The sequence below is a fragment of the Acomys russatus genome, chromosome 20 (genome assembly GCF_903995435.1).
Source record: "Acomys russatus chromosome 20, mAcoRus1.1, whole genome shotgun sequence".
Classification (NCBI taxonomy): domain Eukaryota; kingdom Metazoa; phylum Chordata; class Mammalia; order Rodentia; family Muridae; genus Acomys; species Acomys russatus.
In genome coordinates, this window is record NC_067156.1 from 9,627,523 (window position 1) to 9,650,425 (window position 22,903).

The window sequence follows — 22,903 nt, forward strand, 5'->3', positions numbered from 1 at the left end:
GGCTTTACAATGTTTACATAGATGACCTAGAAGCATGAAAACAGAGAGTATTTATTCATGAAATTGTAAGATAAACAGTATTTCCTACAAATGTAGACTAATTTGCCCTTAACAAGAGGAAGATAACATAAATACCAACATCAGGAAACAGAGGCCATAGGTAGATGCATATATTATATTTTTGAACTGCAGTTTTACTCATAAGTAACCTCATGCCTCAAAGTATGCCAGAAACTATCAGCCCAAGTTAATAAGCATAAATAGCCCAAACAAATATAGACTCGGGTGTTCTGAACTTACTGCACTTTGTCTGAACGTGGGCGCGTTGTCGTTAGAGTCTTGCACTGTGATGATACAAGTCGATGTGCTGATCAGTCCAAAAAATTGGCCATTCATATCTTGGACTTTCATTATCAGTTTGTATTTGTCTACAACCTGAAAGTAAAACAATTTTTAGTCGACTCAGACACTTGTTTAGATTAATAAATGAAATCTGTTTTGCTCATTCTTTTGCTTGCTTTTATTTGATTTCCATATTTAGCTATACTCTTTTTTAATTAATTTATTTATTTATTATAATTTCTTTACATTACATCTCAATTGTAATCTCCTCGTTCTTATTTTCCTGTTCCTACCCACCCTCTCTTTTCTGCTCTATTCTCCTCCCCTCGACCTCTGACCAGTGGGGTCCTCCTCCCCCACCGTCTAACCACAGCCTATCCAGTCTCATCTGGATAGCCTGCTTCCCATTCCTGTTTTCCCACAGGGACTCTCCACCAAGGGCCACCAGAGTTCACAGAAAGCTCCAGAGTCCAAGCTATCCTCGGCTATACTCTTACCATTTGGTAGAGAAAGGTAATTTGGAAAATGTGGAACTTTACAAAAAGACATACTGAAAACTTAGGCGTGACCCAACAGAGAACAGGAAAGTCAGAGATGGAGTTCAGAGTAATGACATTTGGGTTCTATAATACTCTTGAGAAAATGTAAGCATTGTCTAGAGTGGTGGTTCTCAACCTTCATATTGCTGTGACCCTTTAATATAGTTCTTCACGGTGGTGATCCCAACCATAAAAGTATTTTCATCGCTACTCCATAACTGTGACTTTGCTACTCTTATAAATCATACTGTAAATCTTTTTGGAGATAGAGGTTTGTCAAAGAGGTTGTAACTCACAGGTGGAGAACCGCTGGTCTAGGGTAAGCTAACCTGGCATCATGGTTGACAAGTAGAAAGCCTTACACTAGACAGGTGGTCCAAACCTAAGGGAGTAGAAACAGAAGCAAAGGAAGGGAAATGACATGCACTGGGGAGTGAACGTAGAGCAGGAATTGATAACTAATTCCTCACTTAAGAAAGAAGGAGATGGTTGAGCATGGTATGCAGGGACAAGTTAAATAGGCAGGTAAAAAAGGCCACTACTAGGCATCATGGGAAATCCAGAATGAGATAGTTCTCTATGGGCATCGAGGAGGCAAGGAGAATTGTGACTGCACGTTCTGGCACTTCTGGAGTCTCCCTCTCATCCTTCATCTTCTGTTTTCATTCCTTTGTAACCTGCTCAGTCTGCTTAAACTCTATGGCCCCTCCCTTGACACCTACTTCAGTTCCTAGTATAACTGTGGTTCCTCTGCTAAGACAAGTTATTGCTCTCAACATATCAGAAGCCATATTTTTTTTTTTATTACAAGGTGAAATTAAGTTTAAGTTTTCAGACTCTGCCTTCCAATGATTATGTCTCTTTGGTTTCATTTCTCAAATTTTGTGTACTTTCTTACCTGGATACTCTGTAAAGTTCCCCAACTACAGAACCAACCAAATTAAAGGTCAGTTAGAAACACTTTGTCTGGCTAGTTAAAATGATGCACTGTTGCTTCCTACAACTGGATACCTGGTTATTACCTGTCTGTGGTTTTGTTAGCTGGCTATTACCTGGTTATGGTTTTGTTGGCTGTGGCCTGGTTATGGTTTTGTTACGTGTTGAAAGTTTTTCTTATAAAAGCCTGCCTTAGAAGAAGATTGATGTCATAGTCTGATGGGATTTAGAATCACCATGGAAACGAACATCCAGGTACATCTGTCTGTGAGGGAGTTACTAGTGTGCATTAACTCAAATGGGAAAACGCAGCCTAAACGTGGGCAGCACACCTCCACAGGACTGAATTGTAAGGAGAAAATGAACCACACATCAGAATTTGTCCTCCTCTCCACACTGTGAGCACAATTGTGACAGCTGCCTCAAGTTTTGGCCATGATGACTTCCCTGCCTTGTTGGACTGTATCCGTGAACTCGAGGCCAAAATAAACCCTTCATTCCTTACATTGCTTCTGTCAGGTATTTTGTGGCAAGAACAGGAAAGCAGCTAGCACAATTATTATTGTTCCATGTTTTACCAAGGCTACAAAAAAATTAAATGGTGGTAGCTAAAACCTTGTGATAATTTTTATTATTCCTTTCTGTAGGTTCCCACATTCTTTCCTCTTTCTTTTAGCATTTTACTCCATTGATTTTTTTCATGACATTTGTCCTTGTCATAGTGATAATTCTAGGTACATTATTCCAGCTATCGTGGGGACAGTAGAAGTGTCCCAATAAAGTCAGACTATACACATGATTAATCTTCTTCAGTTAATATTACTTGACTCTGATTTAAATGGGCTAATCAAACAAACAGAGAAATAATAACAAAAAATCAAAGACTTCTTAAAATAATTTGACTTGGGCAATCCATTTCTCCAATTGTCATATTTCTCATATTTAGATTGGATATTTATTATACCTACCTAATCAATTGAGTAAATAAATTTAACATTAGAATTTGTTCACATAAAGTTGAATGCAATTACCACACACATAACTATATGCTATTACTAATAAATTTAATTTTATCCCAATGAATACTTTCTTTAAAAAAAAAACTATACACAACTAGACTAACTAAACAGGATTGGGACAGAACTGTACTCAACAAAGAGGATAAAGCTTATTGTCCTACATGATTACTGAAGACTTCACTGCTCAGGAACAAACTAGCCTTACAGAATAAAGGAAATAAATCAATACCCAGTAGTTTTCTTAAGAAACACTCTGTGCCCTTCCTTATAAACACCAACCAAACTGCATTCCTATTTCTTAGGGTTTCTCTTACATACAGAAATAGAAAAAATGTTTAAAAACCAGGAAACATTCCAGGGATTCTTATTCTCTTATACTTCAAATAAAAGAAGATAGAATAGCGAGTGCTCTAGTTAAGTAGGAAGGGGTTAAACCCACAGTGAAAAGACTTTCCGGGGGTATGAATACTACCTCTCTGTCCATGTAGTGAGAGACGGTGGTGATGACGCCAGTGTCAGGGTGCACAGAAAAGAGCCCAGGTGACGATGGGCTCTGCTCCATGATGCTGTACTTGAGGCGTGTATGCATCGTGTCAGGTTCATCTCTATCCGTGGCACAGACCGTTCCCACTACAGTACCTATGTATTTAAAAAGCAAACGTGAACTTGCAGAACGGCATAGTGAGTTTGGTGTCTATACTTTTCAACTTGTCACAATGACAAGTGCAAACCTAATTTAAAATGTGATTCTTGCCAAATGGGTCACAATTTTAGACAGGACTGAGGAAAAAGACTTGTAATGCAGAATCCAAACATTCGGCCATTGAAAGTCACAGATTAAAATATTTGATCTTAAATTATAAAAAGTAACTGTCAACCGAAAGTAATTTCAGAGCAGGGCATGGGCCAGTGCTTCCATGCCCAACACTAAAAACGCTAAGGCAGAAGGATTAGGATTTAGAATCAACCTGGGTTATATAGCAAGACCTATCTTAAAAACAAACAAACAAGGCTAAAAGAGTTTCAATATGTATTCCCATATATTACAAAAATAAGCCAGTGAGAGGCATAAATCATGTCTCTTAAAATAACTCAGTGTTTTATCAGACTTTTAATTAATGGTTAAATGAAAACTCAGTATAGTTATGTAAATGGTCAAATTTATTTTTTTTTATTTTAATTTATTCATTTATTGGGAGACATGCCAAAGCACATTTGTAGAGGCTAGAGGACAATTTGCAGGAATCAGTTCTCTTCTTCTACCAGGTGGGTCCCGAGGATCAGCTCAGGGCATCGGGCCTGGTGGCAAACCCCTTCCCCTGCTGAGCTATATCATCAACGTTCAGGGTTTAGTTCATGCTTTGCTGTCATCTCCTACTCACTGGAAGACATTTCCTCTTGTCCCTTACCGTCTTGCTCTGTCCGCTCCGATTTCATTTACTTTTACTTTTGTCTACTCGCCTCTAGGAGTTTCACATCTTCAGTAGATATGAACCTAATGGTAAGCTGTGCTTCAAGTAACCCAGACTAACAGGAACCTAAGGGGCTTCTCTTGGTTTTCAGGGAAAGATGTCAAAGGAAAACCCTTCCTGAAAACCAGGAAAGATGCAGCAGTGCCATGGTATCATGAAGCTGAGAACATAAAAGTTCCTCTGACGTGATCAAGCATATTTACAAGGGAAAGAACTTCAAGTGACGGCTACGACTTCTTTCAGTGACTTTAAAAGGCAATGCGGCTAGGCTACAGTAAGATGTAAGGAATCACTAGAAATCCTACTAGGATAAAATATTAGCGATCATGCCATTGTCCCCAACCTCACCTTTACAGTGGTATATATTCTTCATAAGGGAAGTCTCAGAAACCAGGCATGCCAATGATACAGAAATAAAACAACTGGCTTTCTACACTGAAGGTAAGTACTTAAGATGGAGTCTGCGTGATCTGTTTTCCTCAAATTATTCCAGTGTTTATTCTACATTTCTTGTAGTGAAGTAGTTCAAGAAAACAGACATTTAAAAAGAATATGAGAGCTGTATCCTCAGTCCCTATCATTTAATACTGCTTCACATTGAAATAGCTAAACTACGCTTCTTTTTACTCTTCAGTCTACCCTCTGATTCCTCTCTTTAAAAGGACATGACAAAACCACACAATGAGGAGATGAAGTAAAATTCATTTTACAGGCAGCACACAAAGCCTAACTTACGGCTACATCCCATGATTGATAATTAGTGTCACACTGGCAGTGCAGAAATTCCACTAAGTTGCTGGTAAGAGGCATGTTGATTAGAATTGATGGCAGTTGATTACTGCTTTCTGATAAGTAGATCCTAGATCTGTGTCGTCTCCTGATGGCTATGAATATAAAAACCCCAATGGAAAGATAGGGGCTTTTGGTTTTTTGTTTGTTTTATTTTCTTTTTGTTTTTGTTTGGGTTGGGTTGGGTTGGTTTTTGAGACAGGATCTCTCTGTGTATCCTTGGCTGTCCTAGACTCACTCTGTAGACCAGTCTGGCTTAGAACTCACAGAGATCCACCTGCCTCTGCTTCCAGAGTGCTGGGATTACAGGCGTGTGCCTCCATGGGACAATAGGTGTATTGAAAAAGTGTCTTGGGAACACAAGGACATGAGTTTAATTCCCAGGATCCACATTTTAAAGGAAGCTGGTAATGATGGTGTGCTCAGAACCTCAGACTAGAGAGGTCAGAGACAGACAGATCTCTAGAGCTCAATGGCCAGCCAGGCTAGCCTACTTGAAAAACTCCAGGCCACTGAGAACACTTTCTTAAAACACAAGGTAAATTGTGACTTGAATATTACGTTGGAGGCTGTACTCTACAAACACAGTCATGCATGCAAATGAGGATAAACAACAAAAAATTAAAATCCCAGTGTCGCAAAACTATACACAAACATTTTTAACATAGAAGCAGCCTTACCAAGTCTGCTGCTTTCTGGAACTTCGAAGTTATAAACTGTTTCTGTAAAAATAGGGTAGTTGTCATTTTCATCCTCCACTTTGATGGGCAGTGGGAGGGGTAAATCTGCTGAATACCCATCTGCAGTGGATGCATAGGCAATCAACTGTGGGAGAGAGAAAGGCACCGTCAGCAGCCACACAGCACAGCACAGGAAACACGAGATGTGCTGCAGTCTTCCCTGCCAGGTACCTTATCCATGCTCCACACTGAGATGCTTAAAGCAACTGGCGTTCAGCACAGAGAGGAACAGCTCTACTGGACATAATGAATGGGTTAAAATGTTGACACGTTGGAGATGATTCTCCATATGCGTTATTTGGAGGCACTGGGTGGACTTGTAACCCAGATTACAGTCTTTAATCTCTCTGACATGAGTAAGTTTCACTGGGAGAATGGTCAATTCGTGGCTATTGGGGGAAAATCCTTCTACATAATCTATAAAGCAAAATATCCCAATCTTGTCCTTCTTGGGCTCTTACCGCATACCTCACAGACTGTGCCTTTAAATAATTCTTATTGCAAAACACATTTACTAATCCTCTCGTTGCTCATTGATCAAAGGAAATGTAACTTCAGACAGGTTGTATTTCTCCTCAGTGTGTAATTACATCAAGTTGAACATTTCCTAATCAAAGGCAAAGAATGCCACATGAGGACATCAGTCAGATTGGTCCCTCAGCATCTCTCATCTTCTAGAAGCAGACTCCTCCTTTCCAGTGGGGGAGCGTTCTTGATGAACCACAGGGTTGGTTCATGACAACAGAGCAAACTCATCTCTGTAGTGTAAACTGTCTAAGTCAGTCCCCCACTGACTGTACATTTATCTGTGGTGTCAGAAAGATGAACTATTAACCTGTTTATACTTGGTTTCCCACATTTGTTCTTTTACCTCATCATCAGACATGGTCAGAGAGTAACACATGGTAGAAACGCAAAACGGGTAGCCAGAGCAGTGCAGAAAGGTTGACTGTGGCTCTGTCCTGGAGAATTTAAACTGTTCTAGCGACAAGAGAAATTGTCAGGCAAGCTAAGCCAAACTCCTAAAACTGTACTCGAGTTCAGAGTTCAAATATGATTAAACCTCTTTGCTTCATTTCAGGATTGCCTAACCAAAACTGAGATAAAGGTTTGAGCAAGCATTCCAACACACAGCACATGCTATTGTTCTCTGACTTTAAGACAACCTCTAAGAGCAGAAGGCAGGAAGAAATAAAAGCAGACAAGGACTCAAAGGAGAGACAACAGATTGATATAGAGCCATATTTATCAATCAAACACCTACATCAAAAACATCATATTCTTCTCGATCCACAGGCTTGGTACAATACAGATTCCCAGTGTCTCTCTCTATGAAAAACAAATTCAGTGGTTCTTGGTCAACTCCACGTCCACTTATTGAGTATAAGACGGTGTAGTTCTGAGCTGCATCAGACTGAACCTGAAAGAAAAATACACAGAGGTGCACACTTAGCAATAAGTTTAAATGTTAATTTGTTTTGCATGTGTGTGTGTGTGTGTGCATGTACATACATGTGTGTGTGTTACATATTTTTATCTTAACAACATTTTAGTAGAAAAGAACAATGTAACCTATAGGTGGTAAGGGCAAGACCATGGCACACATATGGAAGTCAGAGGATAAAATATAGTAGTCGATGCTCTCTTTTCACAACATGAGTCCCGGGGACAGGACTAAGGTGTCAGGCTTGCTGACAAACACCTTTACCATTGAGCCATCTTATACATCCTGTTCTGCCATTTTCTTTACAGCTGAGCCCACAGAAACTGAAAGAAGGGTAGAGCCCCATCTCACTTGTAGTTAGATATGGCTACATGAGGTCAAGTCAATGGGATATACATGAAAATAATATGAACAATAAAATACGAATAATAGTATAAACAATTATGATGTAACATTTTATGTAAAAAAAACTGATGTATATCATTGGAGATCTATGTTTGAGAAGGTGAAGCAAGCATTCCCACGTTTGAGGACAGGAATGAGACAGGCAAAGGCTGTAGGTTGTCTTACACCATTAGCACGTCAGTCATTTTCTTATTGTATTCACTTGTATTTCATGAACAACTTCAGTCTTGTTTGCTTTTTTAAAGTGCTTCAATGTTTACTACATCTGAGTAAAGCAGACTCTCCACTTAGAAGGACCACAATCAGAAGGAATGAATACCTACCTGTTGAAGAAACAACGGGAAGGGACCCAAAGAGTTCTCTTGCATGGAACAAGGAATGGGTGCCCATCTTCTCTTGGCTCTCCTGAGCACAGTTTCCTTAGTGTGTCGCTTCTTCTTCAGTGCCTGAATTTAAAGGAGAAAATAGACATCAGAAACATCACAGTCAGGTGAACCGTGGAAACAAAACATATGTCCTTCACTGCTCCATTGACATGCTCTGTCCTATACGCAGCCACTGACCACATAACATATGGTAGTTTGTGTTAACTAATGCTAATTTAAATGGAAAGCTCTATCCTTCCATTACACACACGTATGCTAAGCACTGAATAACCATTAACATTGGATCACTGTGCCAGATACTAGATATTACAGACCATTCTAGAACATTTCTAGAAAGTTCCACCAGCTGCTTTTGAAATGACTATTTTATTTTATGTTGTAACAAAGTGAAACACTTGGTTTCATGATTATTTTTAACAATTAATTTTTTATTAAATATTTGATAAAGTGCTAAGCAATCATTTAATTAGCATTACCACTTCATTAGCATGTATTAGGTATAGGCCAATTGAAATCTTCCATCGTTTTCTCATTTCATTCACAATGCTGTTCCTTATGAGTGTTTGGACTAATAAGAAACTCTAAGCTGTGTGATAGAAGAGGTACCAGACTGATACTAGAACAGAACTGTCATTAGCTAGAAATCAGACACAAAAGCTTTACAGAGGGGGCTGAACACCAGAAAGTTCAAAGCCAGCATTTAACTGGTGTGGAGAAAGGTTTAGGAACAAAAGGCAAAATGAAGCAAAAGGATGGAAAGAGAAGAGATGAAAACTATCAGGAGCAACACAGGAGAGAAGAGGAGAAAGAGACAGAAGGCAGAGGGGACAGGAGGGAAAAGCAAAGACGCTGTTTCTCCACTGGCCCTCTTAGCCATTTTTAAGAAAGGAATTTTATTAAGAAGAGCCCCATGCTTGAAATTTTCCAGTGCATATTCCATACCTTCTTCTTGTGTTCCAGGATTACAGCGATTTCTTTCTGTGTCTGTGCCTTTGAGTCAGAAAGCTGAATGGTAAATGATCTTTTCTCATCAGACAGCACAACGGCTCTGGCTGGATACACTGACCCATCATCTAGAACTCTGAAATCAGAATCGCTTGGCCTGATGCTGTCAGCAGAGCGGAGGCACTCTTTCAAATTAACTGCCAGGAAAAAGTTTCCAGTTGCAAGGTGGAGATGCATGCATAAAGGAAATATATGTTAACATAGTGAACATGGTGGTGAAAACCAAGCAGTTTGCATTTGTGGAACGCCTTAATAGTCCTCTTTCATACTTACACATGATAGCTTTGTTTTAATTAAAACTGATGGTTTCTGACTATATTTTTCTATTGAATGAGATGTTTTAAACATTAATGTGCTTCTAGGAGGCTTATGAAACTGATCTTCCACTAAATAGGTGAACACATGACTCTCATGACAATGGCGAGCCACACACCCTCATGTACACCTGAATAAACACAGTGAAATTTCCCTCAGCAATACACTGAGAGTGGCTTAAGATGCACCTGGCTTTAGTCAAAAGATACACACAGACACACAAAGAATAAGAAACACAGGAACTTGACAGTCAAGTTAAAAAACAAAACCAACCGGTTCCTGAATTCCTCATGGCAATTTTTTTGTACCTTCCATCCCACATACACAGCTTTCCGTGGCCCTCTATAGGAATACCCAGCTTCCCTATTAGGGAACTCTACCTCCTACTAATAGGTAATGGTATCTAAGTATTAAAACACGACTGTTTCTATCCCATTCTTTATCTGCCTTTACAGAAGCCAAACTGATGATGCACAATTACCTACCTAAGGGCCCCTTTGCTTCATGTGAATCTTTGCTTTAACCCAAACCTACTATGAATGGATGTTTCACCAAAAGGTTGTGGATGTTTTGAGGACTAAAAATATATCTTCTCATCCTTATATTTTTAGATGAGTGATTCCTTCTGGTTTATTCTCCCAGCAGAAACCATACCCCTCTTTACAGCTTTCTTTTTTTCTTCCCATGCAGGAAAAATGATATTAATTTGATGAAACTGGCTGAGACAGTTTAGTCCAAAAGTGAACACTTGGTCAAAAAGGCAATTTTCATATTTCTTGAAAATGTATTTCTCTTTTTAAAAAATCATAGTGATATTTTTTACACACACATACACATCACTTGGGCAGAGCTGCCCCGCTGTTGGGAGACACTGAACTTCCTTCAGCTCCTCAGGTCTCCATTGTAAAGGACAACTGTGTACAGTTATGAGGGGGAATAGACATTTTGTTATGCTTCTCAATTAAGGTATAATACGACCCCAAGGCTGTCAAGATGGTTTAGAGGGAAAAGATGTTTGCTGGCAGCCCTGATACTCTGAATTTGATCCCTGAATGGTACTCACAGAATGGAAGGAAGAAACAAAATTCCACAAGTTGTCCTTTGATCTACACACACACACACACACATACACTAGCACAAACACACACAAACACAAAATAAATAAAATAAAATTTAAGTTTAAAATAAAAGAATACTGCTATATTTCTCTTCAATGCTTATCTATACCTCTGCAATGCTCAAACCACAGAGTGTTAAAAGTGTAATATTTTAAACTGTTAAAAAATTAATGACTACAAAAATATTAATTGGAAAATTAGACCCAGAACTAACCACCAAATTCAACAGCTAAAGGGTCAATGATGTATATTTGAAATAATGCTGAATTGTCTCTATTTCTAAGTCAACGTAGACCACCTCCGAGGGCGAAGGAGACACCCCACACTGCTGACAGACTAAGGGCGCTACACATGAATGTCAAGAGACTGTTCAGTAAGTCCTCACCTCTTCCGATTATCTGGTCTGCCTCTAGTGTTGCCGGTACATGAAACGTCACCTTTTTACAAGCTTCACCAACAAAACTGAAGACCTAGAAATCATAAAATGTCACATTAGTTCATCAGAGAATAAGAAACAAACCATGTGATCATCTCAGTCAATGGAGAACGAGCAATTGACAAGCTCTACCTGACATTTATGATAACAGCCTCAACATTCTAATGGCAGACTCGAACCTGCTTAACAAAGAGAGTGTGTGTTAAACTGACAGCTAAGTTCATACTTAAAGTGAGAATGACTAAATGTTTTCCTCCGTTATTGGAAATAAGGCAGTGACACCTACCCCCACTACTCCTATGGGACATTATATTAGAGTCTCCTCAGGGCACTTACACAAGAAAGTAAACTGATCTAGTTAAACCAACAAATGCATTGGAGAGGAAAAAATAAAGCTCTCTGATCATAGATATTATATTCAGGTCATATATATAACAAGGACTCCACCATGTTGGGGGGAGCAACAAAACAAATAAAGGAGTTCAGAAGGACTGTAGGAAATAAGACGTACACTAAAAAGTGGATTCTTTGGGCCACTGAGACAACTCAGTGGGTAAAAGTGCCTGCCTCCAAGGCTGAGGACCTGAGTTCAATACCCAGAACACACACCACATGATGGGAGGAGAGAACTGAAACCCACCATCATTTTCTTTGACCTTCACAAACATACCATGGTGCGTGCATGCACGTGCGCATGCACACACACACACACACACACACACACACACACACACACAAACACAAACACAAACACACACAAACAAATATTGTGATAGATTGTTTTCCTTTAAACTAATGAAAATAATGGAATGAAAGGAGAGGAAAGGAGGGAGGGAGGGAGGGTAGGAGGGAGGGAAGGAAGGAGGGAGGGTAGGAGGGAGGGAAGGAAGGAGGGAGGGAGGGAAGGAGGGAGGGAGGGAAGGAGGGAAGGAGGGGGAGAGATACTAAAGCAGTTCCATTCCAAATATTTTGAAATACATTTTTCAAAGAAGCTCAAAATCAGGCCCCTTTACAGGGTCAAACAGCCCTTTCCCAGGGGTCACCTAAGACCATCAGAAAACACAGATATTTACATTATGATTCATAACAATATCAAAACTACAGTTGTGAAACAATGCAAATAATTTTATGCCTGGGGATCACCATAACATGAGGAGCTGTATTAAAGAGTTGCACCATTAGGAAGGCTGAGGACCACTGATCTAGCTGGAAGAAACCTATCCAAGCTCTTTCACTGTCATATTGACAATTGCTAATTATATGGTGTTGGTGATATTAAAGGAGGCTTTGGCCCACACAATCCCCAGATTCCTACTTTACTGGAAGGGGAAAAGTACTGAAAACAATAAAACAGGGTGAGCAAAGTTTTAAAAGACCCAAATAAATGTCATCTCCACCAAACTCTATTGAATCATATATTTTAAAGGAAATTGGCCATTTGGCCAGATGAGGTGGTCCACCCCTGTAATCCCAGCACTCAGGAGGCTGAGGCAAGGAAATCTCAGAGTGCAAGGCTAGCCTGGCAAAGGGAAGGAGGGAGGGAGGAAAGGAGGGAGGGAGGGAGGAAAGGATGGAGGAATGTGCATGTACATCAATCCTTAAGGAAATGCAAGAGATGCACTCTAAAAGGAAGGATGTTGGATCACTAACAATATTCAGTTTTGAATGGGGAAGCTCAAAGCTCCACTCACCAAAGCCAAGTGTTGTTACCATAGATAAATGTGTAGATACTGAAATAGAAATGTCATCCTAGAAATAAAACTCACTTCTGTAAATAATGAAATTCAGTTTTTTAAAAAAACTTTTTAATAGAAGGTATTCATGCTTAAGAAGATGAAAAATTTATCCTAACAACATGAGGCACTAAGGAAAAGCCAATTCAAACCATGAAACGCCTGCTAGGAGAGCTAAAATTAAAAAAAGGAAAAAAATGACAATTGCTGTTGAGAATGTGGGAAAACTAGAACTCTCTGGTACTGTCCATGGAAAGAGAAGGTGATGTAGACATATAGACATAGTTACAGTTTCTAAGAGATTTAAACATCAAATAAAGATATAATCCAGCAAACCTATGCTGTTTAAAAGCTGTGTCCACAACAACTTCTATGGCATAGTCATCACAGCACTCTTGATAAGGACCAAGAAGTGCAAACACATCCACAAGCTAGTGAAGAGATCAATAAAAGAGGGACCACACCCAGCAGAGGATCAAGGCAGATGCTGGGACTTGCTGCTGGACTCTTGGCAGAGTGCTGAGAGTGGTATGGAAGAATGGGGGCCATAGAAGGACCCAGAGGGTTCAGGAACCCCACAAGGAGACCATCAAGACTGGTGGATCTGGACCCAGGGGTCTTGCACAAACTGTTGCACCAACCAACCAAGGACAATGCATGCAGACAACCTAGACCCCCTGCTCAGATGGAGCCAATGGACAGCTCATTCCCCATGTTTGTGAGGAGAGTGGGGACTGGCTCTGACATGAACTCTGGTGCCCCCTAAATGATCACCTCCCCTTGGCAGAGAGATCTTGCAGGCACACAGAGGAAGGGGATGCAGGCTACCCTGATGAGACTTAATAGGCTGTAGTCAGATGGTGGGGAAGAAGGGCCCCCATGTCAGAACTTTAGGAGAACACAATAGGATGGAAGAGGGAAGGAAGGTGGGAGGGGGAATATAAGAATGAGGGGATAACAATCGTATATAATATGAAACATTATAATAAATAAATAAAAATAATGTGATCTAGTCATGCAATCGGATACTATTGATCCACACTAAAACATCAATAAATCTTTCAACATTACACCATCAGACACAATAGAGGTAGTGCTTCTATATGATTTTATTCTGAGCAGTTTCCCCCAACAGGCAGATATGTACAGACAGAAAACGGTGCTGGTTGCCTCCACTGGGGAAAGAAAGAAGTGACTACAAATGGGCTCAAGGCTTCTTGGGAAAGCTGTGAAGAGCTCCAAAGCTATGCCCTGGTGATCATCGTGCACTCTAAATTTCCTGAAAATCACCGACTTGTGTGCCTCAGAGAACACAATGGTCTCAGACAAGACCTCAACAAGTCTGTTTGAAATTAATACAAGGTACATAACTGACAAGAATATGATCCTTTAGACATCCACCTCTGCCTCTTTTAGATCTTCAAACTCAGACACCCAATCTCAGGAAAACACTGTGAGGACCATGAAGAAGGATGTTAGCTCTGATGTAACCAACTATGACATGTTTGGTTATGATGAGGATTTAAGAGGTTAACTCGTGGTATCTTAATAGTGTGTGTAGATATAACAGATCCAGGGCCTTACTCTAACATTGACATATCCTAACATTCATTGAAATTCTCAACATAATCTTATCATTCCTCTATATGAATAGATATTTATTTTGTTTTTGTTTTTTTCATTATAAGATAATAAGCTGAGCATTCCTTGCATATTTAATATATACCTGCCATGCTCTTAAGTCTCACTAGTTATTAATAAATTGTTTTCCACATCTTATGATTCATGTGGCTGGAACACAGATGTACATTTCTCATACTCTCTTACAAATGGTTTGGTTCCTTTTTAAACTATTAATCTGTTGACTCTCATTTGCATTTTAAAATTTCTTTAAGTATTTTTTCACCTTGGGTGCCATTTACCTTCTATTTGGGCACTTAGTTCATCCTCTCCTCATTTTCCTTTACCAGGGTTCACTGTGTAGCCCTGGCTGTCTTGGAGTTCACTATATTGACCAGGCTGTTTTCAAGCTCATGGAGATCACCTGTCTCTGCCTCGGTAATGCTGGAATTGAAGCCATGTGCTTCTATACTCAGTTTACTTTTTGTTAATTACAGGGTTTCTTAGTTGCAAATTCCTATTTTGCACAATTTGTGGCATTTTTTTCATTCTTTTGTAAGTGGTTACAATTGTAAAGTAAACAACTTTGTTATTTCTTTTGCATTCTTTTTTTTTAATTTTTTTTATTAATTTATTCTTATTACATCTCAATGTTTATCCCATCCCTTGTATCCTCCCATTCTTCCCTCCCTCCCATTTTCCCATTATTCCCCTCCCCTATGACTGTTCCTGAGGGGGATTACCTCCCCCTGTATATGCTCATAGGGTATCAAGTCTTTTCTTGGCTACCTGCTGTCCTTCCTCTGAGTGCCACCAGGTCTCCCCCTCCAGGGGACATGGTCAAATGTGAGGCACCAGAGTACGTGAGAAAGTCATATCCCACTCTCCACTCAACTGTGGAGAATGTCCTGTCCATTGGCTAGATCTGGGTAGGGGTTTAAAGTTTACTGCCTGTATTGTCCTTGGCTGGTGCCTTAGTTTGAGCGGGACCCCTGGGCCCAAATCTGCCTATCATAATGTCCTACTTGTAGGTTTCTATTCTTAATCAATTGTATAAATACTTCCTTCTGGCTTGGTTATAATATGAGTTAATGACCCTAACCTGTTATAAGCGTATATCCAGTATTGTCTTCTTGAATTGTAAAGCCATTTCTAACCTCTAAGCCTCTGTTCATTTCCAGTATATCCTTATCTCTTGCTGCACACTGACAGCATCCTCACAGTGGCCCTCCCTGTCCTAGCTCATGGTCTTACACCCCAGTATGTATAATTTGTAGTAGCCCCATGTGCAAACTCTTCTGGATCTTCTGCCTGGCTCTATCCATGTACATGTACATCAATGTTCTATCATTCCACTTAATACAGCTTTGTATCAAATCTTATTGTCTATGATGGAGGCCCCAGTTCCTACATCACCTTCCTTTAAATTGTCTGCTTATTTTGAAATGACTACAGATCTGCTCTGCTAACATCTCATTATCATGTTAAAACCCAGTAACGGATTTTCCCCCTTTGCTGAGGCAATCCTTAAGACTTAATGTTTAGATATGCCATGAGTTTTGCTAGCTGCTATGTATCTCACCATTTCCCATACACGGTGTCCACAGTGACAGTAGACACCTTTCTAACTTTACTCAGTCCACATAAAGTGAGCTACACGGAGTCCACTTATTTCTGTTCTCAGCACTCTGATCTGTGGCCATTCTGTATAGTTCTGAGAGAACTCACTCTTTACTGGTCTGCTGAATGTTAAGGAGTATAGAATGTTGGGGCTTCCCTTCAAGTTGCTCACCCCGAGTTCAATCTCTATAGAACCCACATGGTGGAGGGACAGAACTGAATTCTCCATTTTGTTCTCAGACTCCCTCATACAAGTGTGGGTTCTAACTCTGGAACCCATATGATAGAAGAAGAGAACTAATTTCTTCAAATTGCCCTTTGACCTTCACACATGTACCATTGTTTACCCTCCGCCCAAATAAATAGATAAATGTAATGTATTTTAAGATACAACATACAAAAACTTTATTTTTTTTAAAAAAAATAATGAATTGACAACTTGAATTTAAAAAAAAAAAAAAAAAAAAAAAAAAAAAAAAAAAAAGACCTTTAAATGGAGAACTCCAAAGAGTAACTTCAAATATCTGATTTGGAAAATATGTTAAAAAAGCTTTAAAACATGTCACGTTTTATGTTACAGCATTATATAAATGTTACTAGTGATGTGAATAAAAACTCAGAAATGTCATTCAATTCTTATTCAAAAATCTAATACCAAATGAAGAGTGAAAGATGAAAGATACTATCTGCAATTGTTTTATTTTTAAGCAGTTCAATTTTATGAGGTCAACACAGAAAAGAGACTTTCTCAGTAGACCTTTCTCCACCAAAAAAGCATGTGTAGCTATAGAATGGATTGGGTGTGACTCAGTGGCAGAGCATGTCCCCAGCATGGGCACAGCCCTGGGTTCACCAGCCAGAGATATAGAAGAAACATGACAGTTGATGCCATGGATGCCCTGCCTGAGGTAGAAAGGGTACCTTGACTGAGCAGAGTGATTGACAGTAAAATTTAAACCTTTCCTTTCTCCTGTAGACATTTACCCTCTGCAAAAATGAAAACACCAGCACTCAGATTCTTACCACCTCCAGGATAAGTGTTAAGGTCTGCCACTCTGTAGTCTCAGCAGTTAGATTATTCTAATAAACATCCTTCTAGCCAAACTCATTATAAGACTGAACTCTGGTTCAGAGGGAAGTGTGACTAATCACAGGCCTCCAGAGGTGCCTTATATGGAAGACACTGGGCATGAGGATTACAACAGGGTCAAAAAATGTACCTAGCCTTGCACTTATTCCATAATCAAAAATTGCTTTGAGGCCTAGTTATCTCAACATACTATCACAAACTCTTGTTAAAAAGTGCCAATTTCCAAGTTGGGAGTAGGAGAGGCTAAGCTGATGATGAATAAGCCTACATACATTAAAGTTCTGACTTTCTTTCTTTCTTTTATTGGGGTGTAGGATCCTACTGCATAGCCTCACAGCCTAAAGCTTGCTATGTAGACCAGACTGAGGAGACTAGCTATCTTCCTGACTCTGCCTCTGGGGTGCTGAGATTAAAGGCACACAGCACTATCCTTGGCTTAAACTCTGGCTTTCTTATAATGAGGCTTCGAAATAAAGCTGCTTCTCCTTCACTTATTTATTTGCCACAACCCTATTTCACTAATAAAAGTCAATATAAATTTCTGTATTTCCTTTTACTCTAAGTACGTCAAATGCCCTCAAAAGCTAAGTCTTCCTGGTAAAGGATCCCTCGTTAATTAATGATATGCAATATGAAAAGAAAGCAGGCATGTTTATCAGTTGCAGGTGAGTTTATGCGCTCCAGGGAAGGAGAGTTGAGAATGGGGAAGGGAGGGTTGAAAGGGGAGCCCTTTTAGGAAAACACATCCCACTTATCAATTCTAAAAGCTAATGAGACCTCAAGGGCGGACTTGATGTGAACAGCACTAAACTTGAACATTAGTGATTCTATTCTCGGAGATGAGCAGAGAACAGCCAACCCGACATTATCTCCCCACTCCTGAGAGTTTGTTCTCACATTAAACAGGGAAGACACTCTAAAATAACGTTTTAGAACCTTCATTAATTGTGAGTTGATTGTTCTTGTATTGTTTTGTTTTCCTAGTCGGCCTTCTCCTCCCCCAGCTGTATTCTATGGCAGATCAGAGTGAGGGTGGGAAAGAGATGCAGAAACCTGCCAATTGGAAAGATGCCTTCACTTGCCAATAGCAGGAGAGGTGGGATGGGGTGGAAGGTGTGATGGTGGGTGGGATGTGGAAGGTGTGATGGGGTGGGGGTGAAAGGTGTGATGGGGTGAGTGTGGAAGGTGTGATGGGGTGGGAGTGGAAGGTGTGATGGGGTGGGGGTGGAAGGTGTGATGAGGTGGGGGTGGAAGGTGTGATAGGGTGGGTGTGGAAGGTGTGATGGGGTGGGTGTGGAAGGTGTGATGGGGTGGGTGTGGAAGGTGTGATGGGGTGGGTGTGGAAGGTATGATGGGGTGGGTGTGGAAGGTGTGATGGAGTGGGGGTGGAAGGTGTGATGGAGTCGGGGTGGAAGGTGTGATGGGGTGAGTGTGGAAGGTGTGATAGGGTGGGAGTGGAAGGTGTGATGGGGTGGGGGTGGAAGGTGTGATGGAGTGGGGGTGAAAGGTGTGATGGGGTGGGGGTGGAAGGTGTGATGGGGTGGGAGTGGCAGGTGTGATGGGGGTGGGGGTGGAGCCGGGTGTGATGGAGTGGGGGTGGCAGGTGTTCTGCGGTGGGGGTGGCAGGTGTGCTGGGGTGGGTTGTGCCAGGTGTGCTGGGGTGCGATGTGGCAGGTGTCTGCTGGAGGTGGGTGCGGCCGGTCTGCTGGGGTGGTGGTGCCCGGTGTGCTGGGGTGCGTGTGGCCGGTGTGCTGGGGTGGGCGTGGCGGTGTGCTGGGGTGGGGGTGGCCGGTGTGCTGGCGTGGGGTGGCCGGTGTGCTGCGGTGGGGGTGGCCGGTGCTGGGGTGCGCTGTGGCAGGTGTGCTGGGGTGGGGGTGTGGCCGGTCTGCTGGGGTGGGTGTGGCCGGTGTGCTGGGGTGGGGTGGCCGGTGTGCTGGTCGGGTGTGTCCGGTGTGCTTCGGGTGGGGGTGGCCGGTCTGCTGGGGTGTCTCCGGTGTGCTGGGGTGGTGCCCGGTGTGCTGCGGTGGGGGGGTGCCGGTGTGCTGCGGTGGGGGTGGCCGGTGTGCTTCGGGTGGCTTGGCCCGCGAGCTGCGGGTCTGGCCGTGTGTGCTTGCGCTGTGGCCGGTGTCCTTGCGCTGTGGCCGGTTATGCTGGGGTGTGGCCGGTGTGCTGCCTGTCCCGGTTTAACTGGGATAGAAGATGTCAAAGGTGTGATGGGGTAGAAGGTGTGATTAGGGTGGGTGTGGAAGGCATGATGGGGCGGGATGGAAGGTATGGTGGGTGGCTGTGGTAGGTGTGATGGGGTGGGGTGAAAGGTCTGATTGGGAGTCTTTGGTTTGGGCTAAAGACTTGTGTAGAAAGCCAGCCTTAGGACAGGTCACTGTTTTTAGAGTTCTATGATTAATCGTTACAGAATTAAAGGTGTTTCACAAATGTTCCCACTTATATTATGCTCAAACAACACTGAGTCAAGAAACAACACAAACAAAAGTATTCAGTCATGAAATTCAACATTTTTATAAACTGGGGGCTACTGATGAGACAAAAGAGCAATCTGTGTGTGTGCTACAATTTCTGAGTCCATCGTTTAATCTAAACTCAGGGCAATTTCTTCTTGTTTGTATGTATGAATGTATGTATGTATGTATGTATGTATGTATGTATGTATGTATGAATATATGTGTGTATGTATGTATTATTCTTTCATACCCAACCACATTTCCCCTCCCTCGTCTCCTCCTAGCCCCTCCTCCCCACCTTGCCTCTGCCCCCAGATCCACTCCTCCTCACTTTCCCTTCAGAAAAGAGCCAGCCTTTCAAGGATCTCAAGCAAACACAGCCTAACAAGTTGTAGTAAGGTTAGATATGTGCCTTACATCAAGGGTGACCAAGCGATCAGTAGGAGGAAAAAGGAGGGTACCAAAGCAGGCAAAAGAGTCAAAAACAGCTCCCATGCCCACTACAATTCTTTTTCAAATGAACCTGAAGGAGCGTGCCCTGGAGCAGATTGGATTCACCTGTTTAGACTTGCTTGCACTTTCTGTCCCGGACACTGATCCACAGTCCCCTGGCTAATAGTGCCTTGCCTTCTGTGCCCTCCCCTCCAGCTAATAGCCTGGATCTTGAGAGCAGAAAACATGCAGTCCTTTCTTGTTTCCTAATTCCTTGTTCAGCGAAAGTGTGAAACAGCGAAGTCACGCTTTTAAACAAAAATGTTGGAAATTCGTCAGCACATCTATCCCAGAATAACACAGTGTGTTAAGGGGGTGGTCTTGTTTACAGTCACTTAAAACTCCAACTCTTATAGTTACAAGATGAAATGATGGGCTTCTTTGTAATTTTTCTGGCTCATAAATGTGTTTCAGATCATGAATACCAGTCAGATATCTATAACTCCCTGATTTAAAGGGGGAATAAACTTGGGCCCACCTGCCATCAACTTGGATCCAGGATTAGCCAGCACAGATGCTGGTGAGAGGCTCAGGAGGCCAAAGCCATCCTTAACTACATACAAACAAAGAAACACAGTCTGAAAAGCACAGTGGACCAGCTTCCTACTCAGATGGGGTCCGTGTGCCTGTCTTTGGAACATAGAAGTGGTAATAACATCCTCCGTTCCTGTGTGTGTCATTAATGCTAGCTAAGACAAGCCTGAAGTTTTACAGGTTACCGTGCGGTCAGAATTCCTAATTCTCCCCACAAATTCTTCCTGGCTCTAGAAAACTGTCATTAACTTCTTCTTCAGGAAGACCACAATCTCAAGCGTGGGTCTTGAGAGCACAGAAGATTCCAGTATATGCTCTACACAGGAACAGTGACTCTTCTGAACCAAGCTAAAGACACCAATCGCCATTGTTGCTCCCAGGGACCTCCAGAGCAACCAACCTTTCAGCAGCCTTCCCACACCTGGATCTCTAGCACACAGGGCTCAGGCGAGCAAGCAGGCTTCAGGGAGGCAGGTTGGGCCAGCCCTATGTGCGGTCTTTTACGGGACGCAGAGCTGAGAACACCTTTCTCAGAGACATCCCCAGGGCAGCAACCAGGGACACAGTTTTGGCCCTGTGCTAAAGTCCCCACCTGGGGCTCAGTACATGTCCAGGACAAGGAAGTCCCTAGAGTGTCATCACATCTGCCTTTTGCTAAGTCATGGGTCCTAAATCAAACACACACACACACACACACACACACACACACACACACAGAGTCCTCCGTTTTCACTCAATTCTCTTTAGTCCCAGTCATCACCCCAACTTGGGAGCTGCCAACAGGGAGCAAATGGCATCTGCTGCCCACCTTTGACAAAGACACCAGCACGCAGAAAAGCAGAAAAGCCAGAGGACGACTCCTAACTCAGAAATCACCTACAGCGGCCCAAAACACAAATCTGAGTTGCGAATAACTTTTCGCCTGTCACCCCTCCTCATAGAATTTAAACCAGATTAAGAAATAAACTGAAACAATCAACCTTATTGAGCTCTTCGCCGCCCCCCCCCCCCAGCCACTCGCCTCCCAGTGACCAGGATGGATCCACCTTTTTCCCTTCCCCATCTGGGTCCCCATCTGATTGCACCCACAGGTGGCTCACCCAGAGGGTCAGCAGCAGCTGTGTGCCTGGAGCCCTGTAAGGCAGGCTTCGGAGCCCAGGGACCGCCATTGCTCGGTGCAGCCTCAGGAGGACGCCAAGCGGGGACTCTGGGAGCCAGGGCACAGAGGTCTTTTCCGCAGCAGCTTGTCTAGAAGTCCTTCTGGTCTCTCTCAAGCGTCTTTGCCCAGGAGCCTGTTCTCGCCTGAAACTGGATTGGACCAAGCAGACGCTGGGTGGCCCCTCCTAGTTATTTCTCAAGTTTTATCACCTCCGGGCCGCCTTAGAGCTGCCTGAGCCTGCCCTGAGCTCTCTGCAGCCGCCAGGGAGCTCACTCCTCAGGAAAGCGGTCTGGGCCCACCCTCTGCCAGCTCTCCCACACCCCTCATCTGCCCTGGAGGGGTTGCCGCCCAACCTTACCCACTGCGTCCCCTTCGCTGACACTGCTCTGAGCATCCATCCCTACTACCAAGCCAGACCTGCCTGTTCTGACTCCACTCTGGGTGCCAGGAACACACACATCTGATGGGATCATAGGATCCTCCCATCCAGTCCACTGCCATGCAAAATCTGGGCAATCTCTTCACACGTTGAAACAAGACCCAGGTAGTCTCTTCAAACCTCATTAACATGAGAAAAAATAACCACTAAGGAAAATTGTCTCGAATGTCCTGGATTATCAGTGCCAGATATTAAAATCAGAGAAAAGAAGTGCCTTCCCGACCATTCATCCACAACCTCAAAGACTGCCTTTGTGCTTACAATACTGGCAATATTTGTGGCCTATAAGGGGGCGGGGCAGAAAGAGAGAGACAGACAGACAGACAGACAGAAAGAGAGAGGGAGAGGGAGACAGAGAGAGAGAAGACAAAGAGAGGGAGGGAGAGAGGGAGGGAAGGAGGGAGGGAGATAGAGCAGCTCCTGTTCTCCCAGCCCCTTTTGCCTTGACTCCAGGGAAAGCTGTGCTTTCTTCCACAACCTCAGTCAGTGTTTGGGATCTGGAGTGGAGCTGTCTTTTCTGCTGTACAAGGAAGGGCAGGCCAGCACTGAGCTCTCCCATCCCCTCCTAGTGAAGGCGTTAAAAAGTTAAATTTCTCAAGAAGCAAAGATGCTTAAGATAAGAACAGAGGAAGGAGGAGGCTTAGGGGTATTCCAGTAAAGGCCACAGCAGCACAGTGCACCAGGTAGGCCTGAGAAGCTCTGGAGAGACTTGGGGCAGCACTGACATGGTGGGGGCCTAAAGGGCTGTTGGGTCAGAGCAGCCAGATGGGAATGCCTGTGGCTGAGAGTCAGGCTAGCAGGACTGGCTTGT

The 22,903-nt window shown here is 42.6% G+C and overlaps 1 protein-coding gene across 1 annotated transcript in view; it reads right to left on the reverse strand.

Moving 5' to 3' along the window:
* Nucleotides 1-21,951, reverse strand: part of Dsc3 (desmocollin 3) — a 40,281-nt gene extending 18,330 nt beyond the window's left edge. The window contains exons 1-8 of the mRNA XM_051164003.1: nucleotides 21,595-21,951; nucleotides 10,896-10,980; nucleotides 9,015-9,214; nucleotides 8,010-8,132; nucleotides 7,102-7,257; nucleotides 5,778-5,922; nucleotides 3,309-3,475; nucleotides 301-435 (exon numbers count right to left, since the gene is read on the reverse strand). Coding sequence (XP_051019960.1) covers nucleotides 301-435; nucleotides 3,309-3,475; nucleotides 5,778-5,922; nucleotides 7,102-7,257; nucleotides 8,010-8,132; nucleotides 9,015-9,214; nucleotides 10,896-10,980; nucleotides 21,595-21,663 — 1,080 coding nt within the window. The 5' untranslated portion in view covers nucleotides 21,664-21,951. The remainder of the gene's footprint in view (nucleotides 1-300; nucleotides 436-3,308; nucleotides 3,476-5,777; nucleotides 5,923-7,101; nucleotides 7,258-8,009; nucleotides 8,133-9,014; nucleotides 9,215-10,895; nucleotides 10,981-21,594) is intronic.
* Between the last annotated feature and the right edge of the window lie 952 nt (nucleotides 21,952-22,903).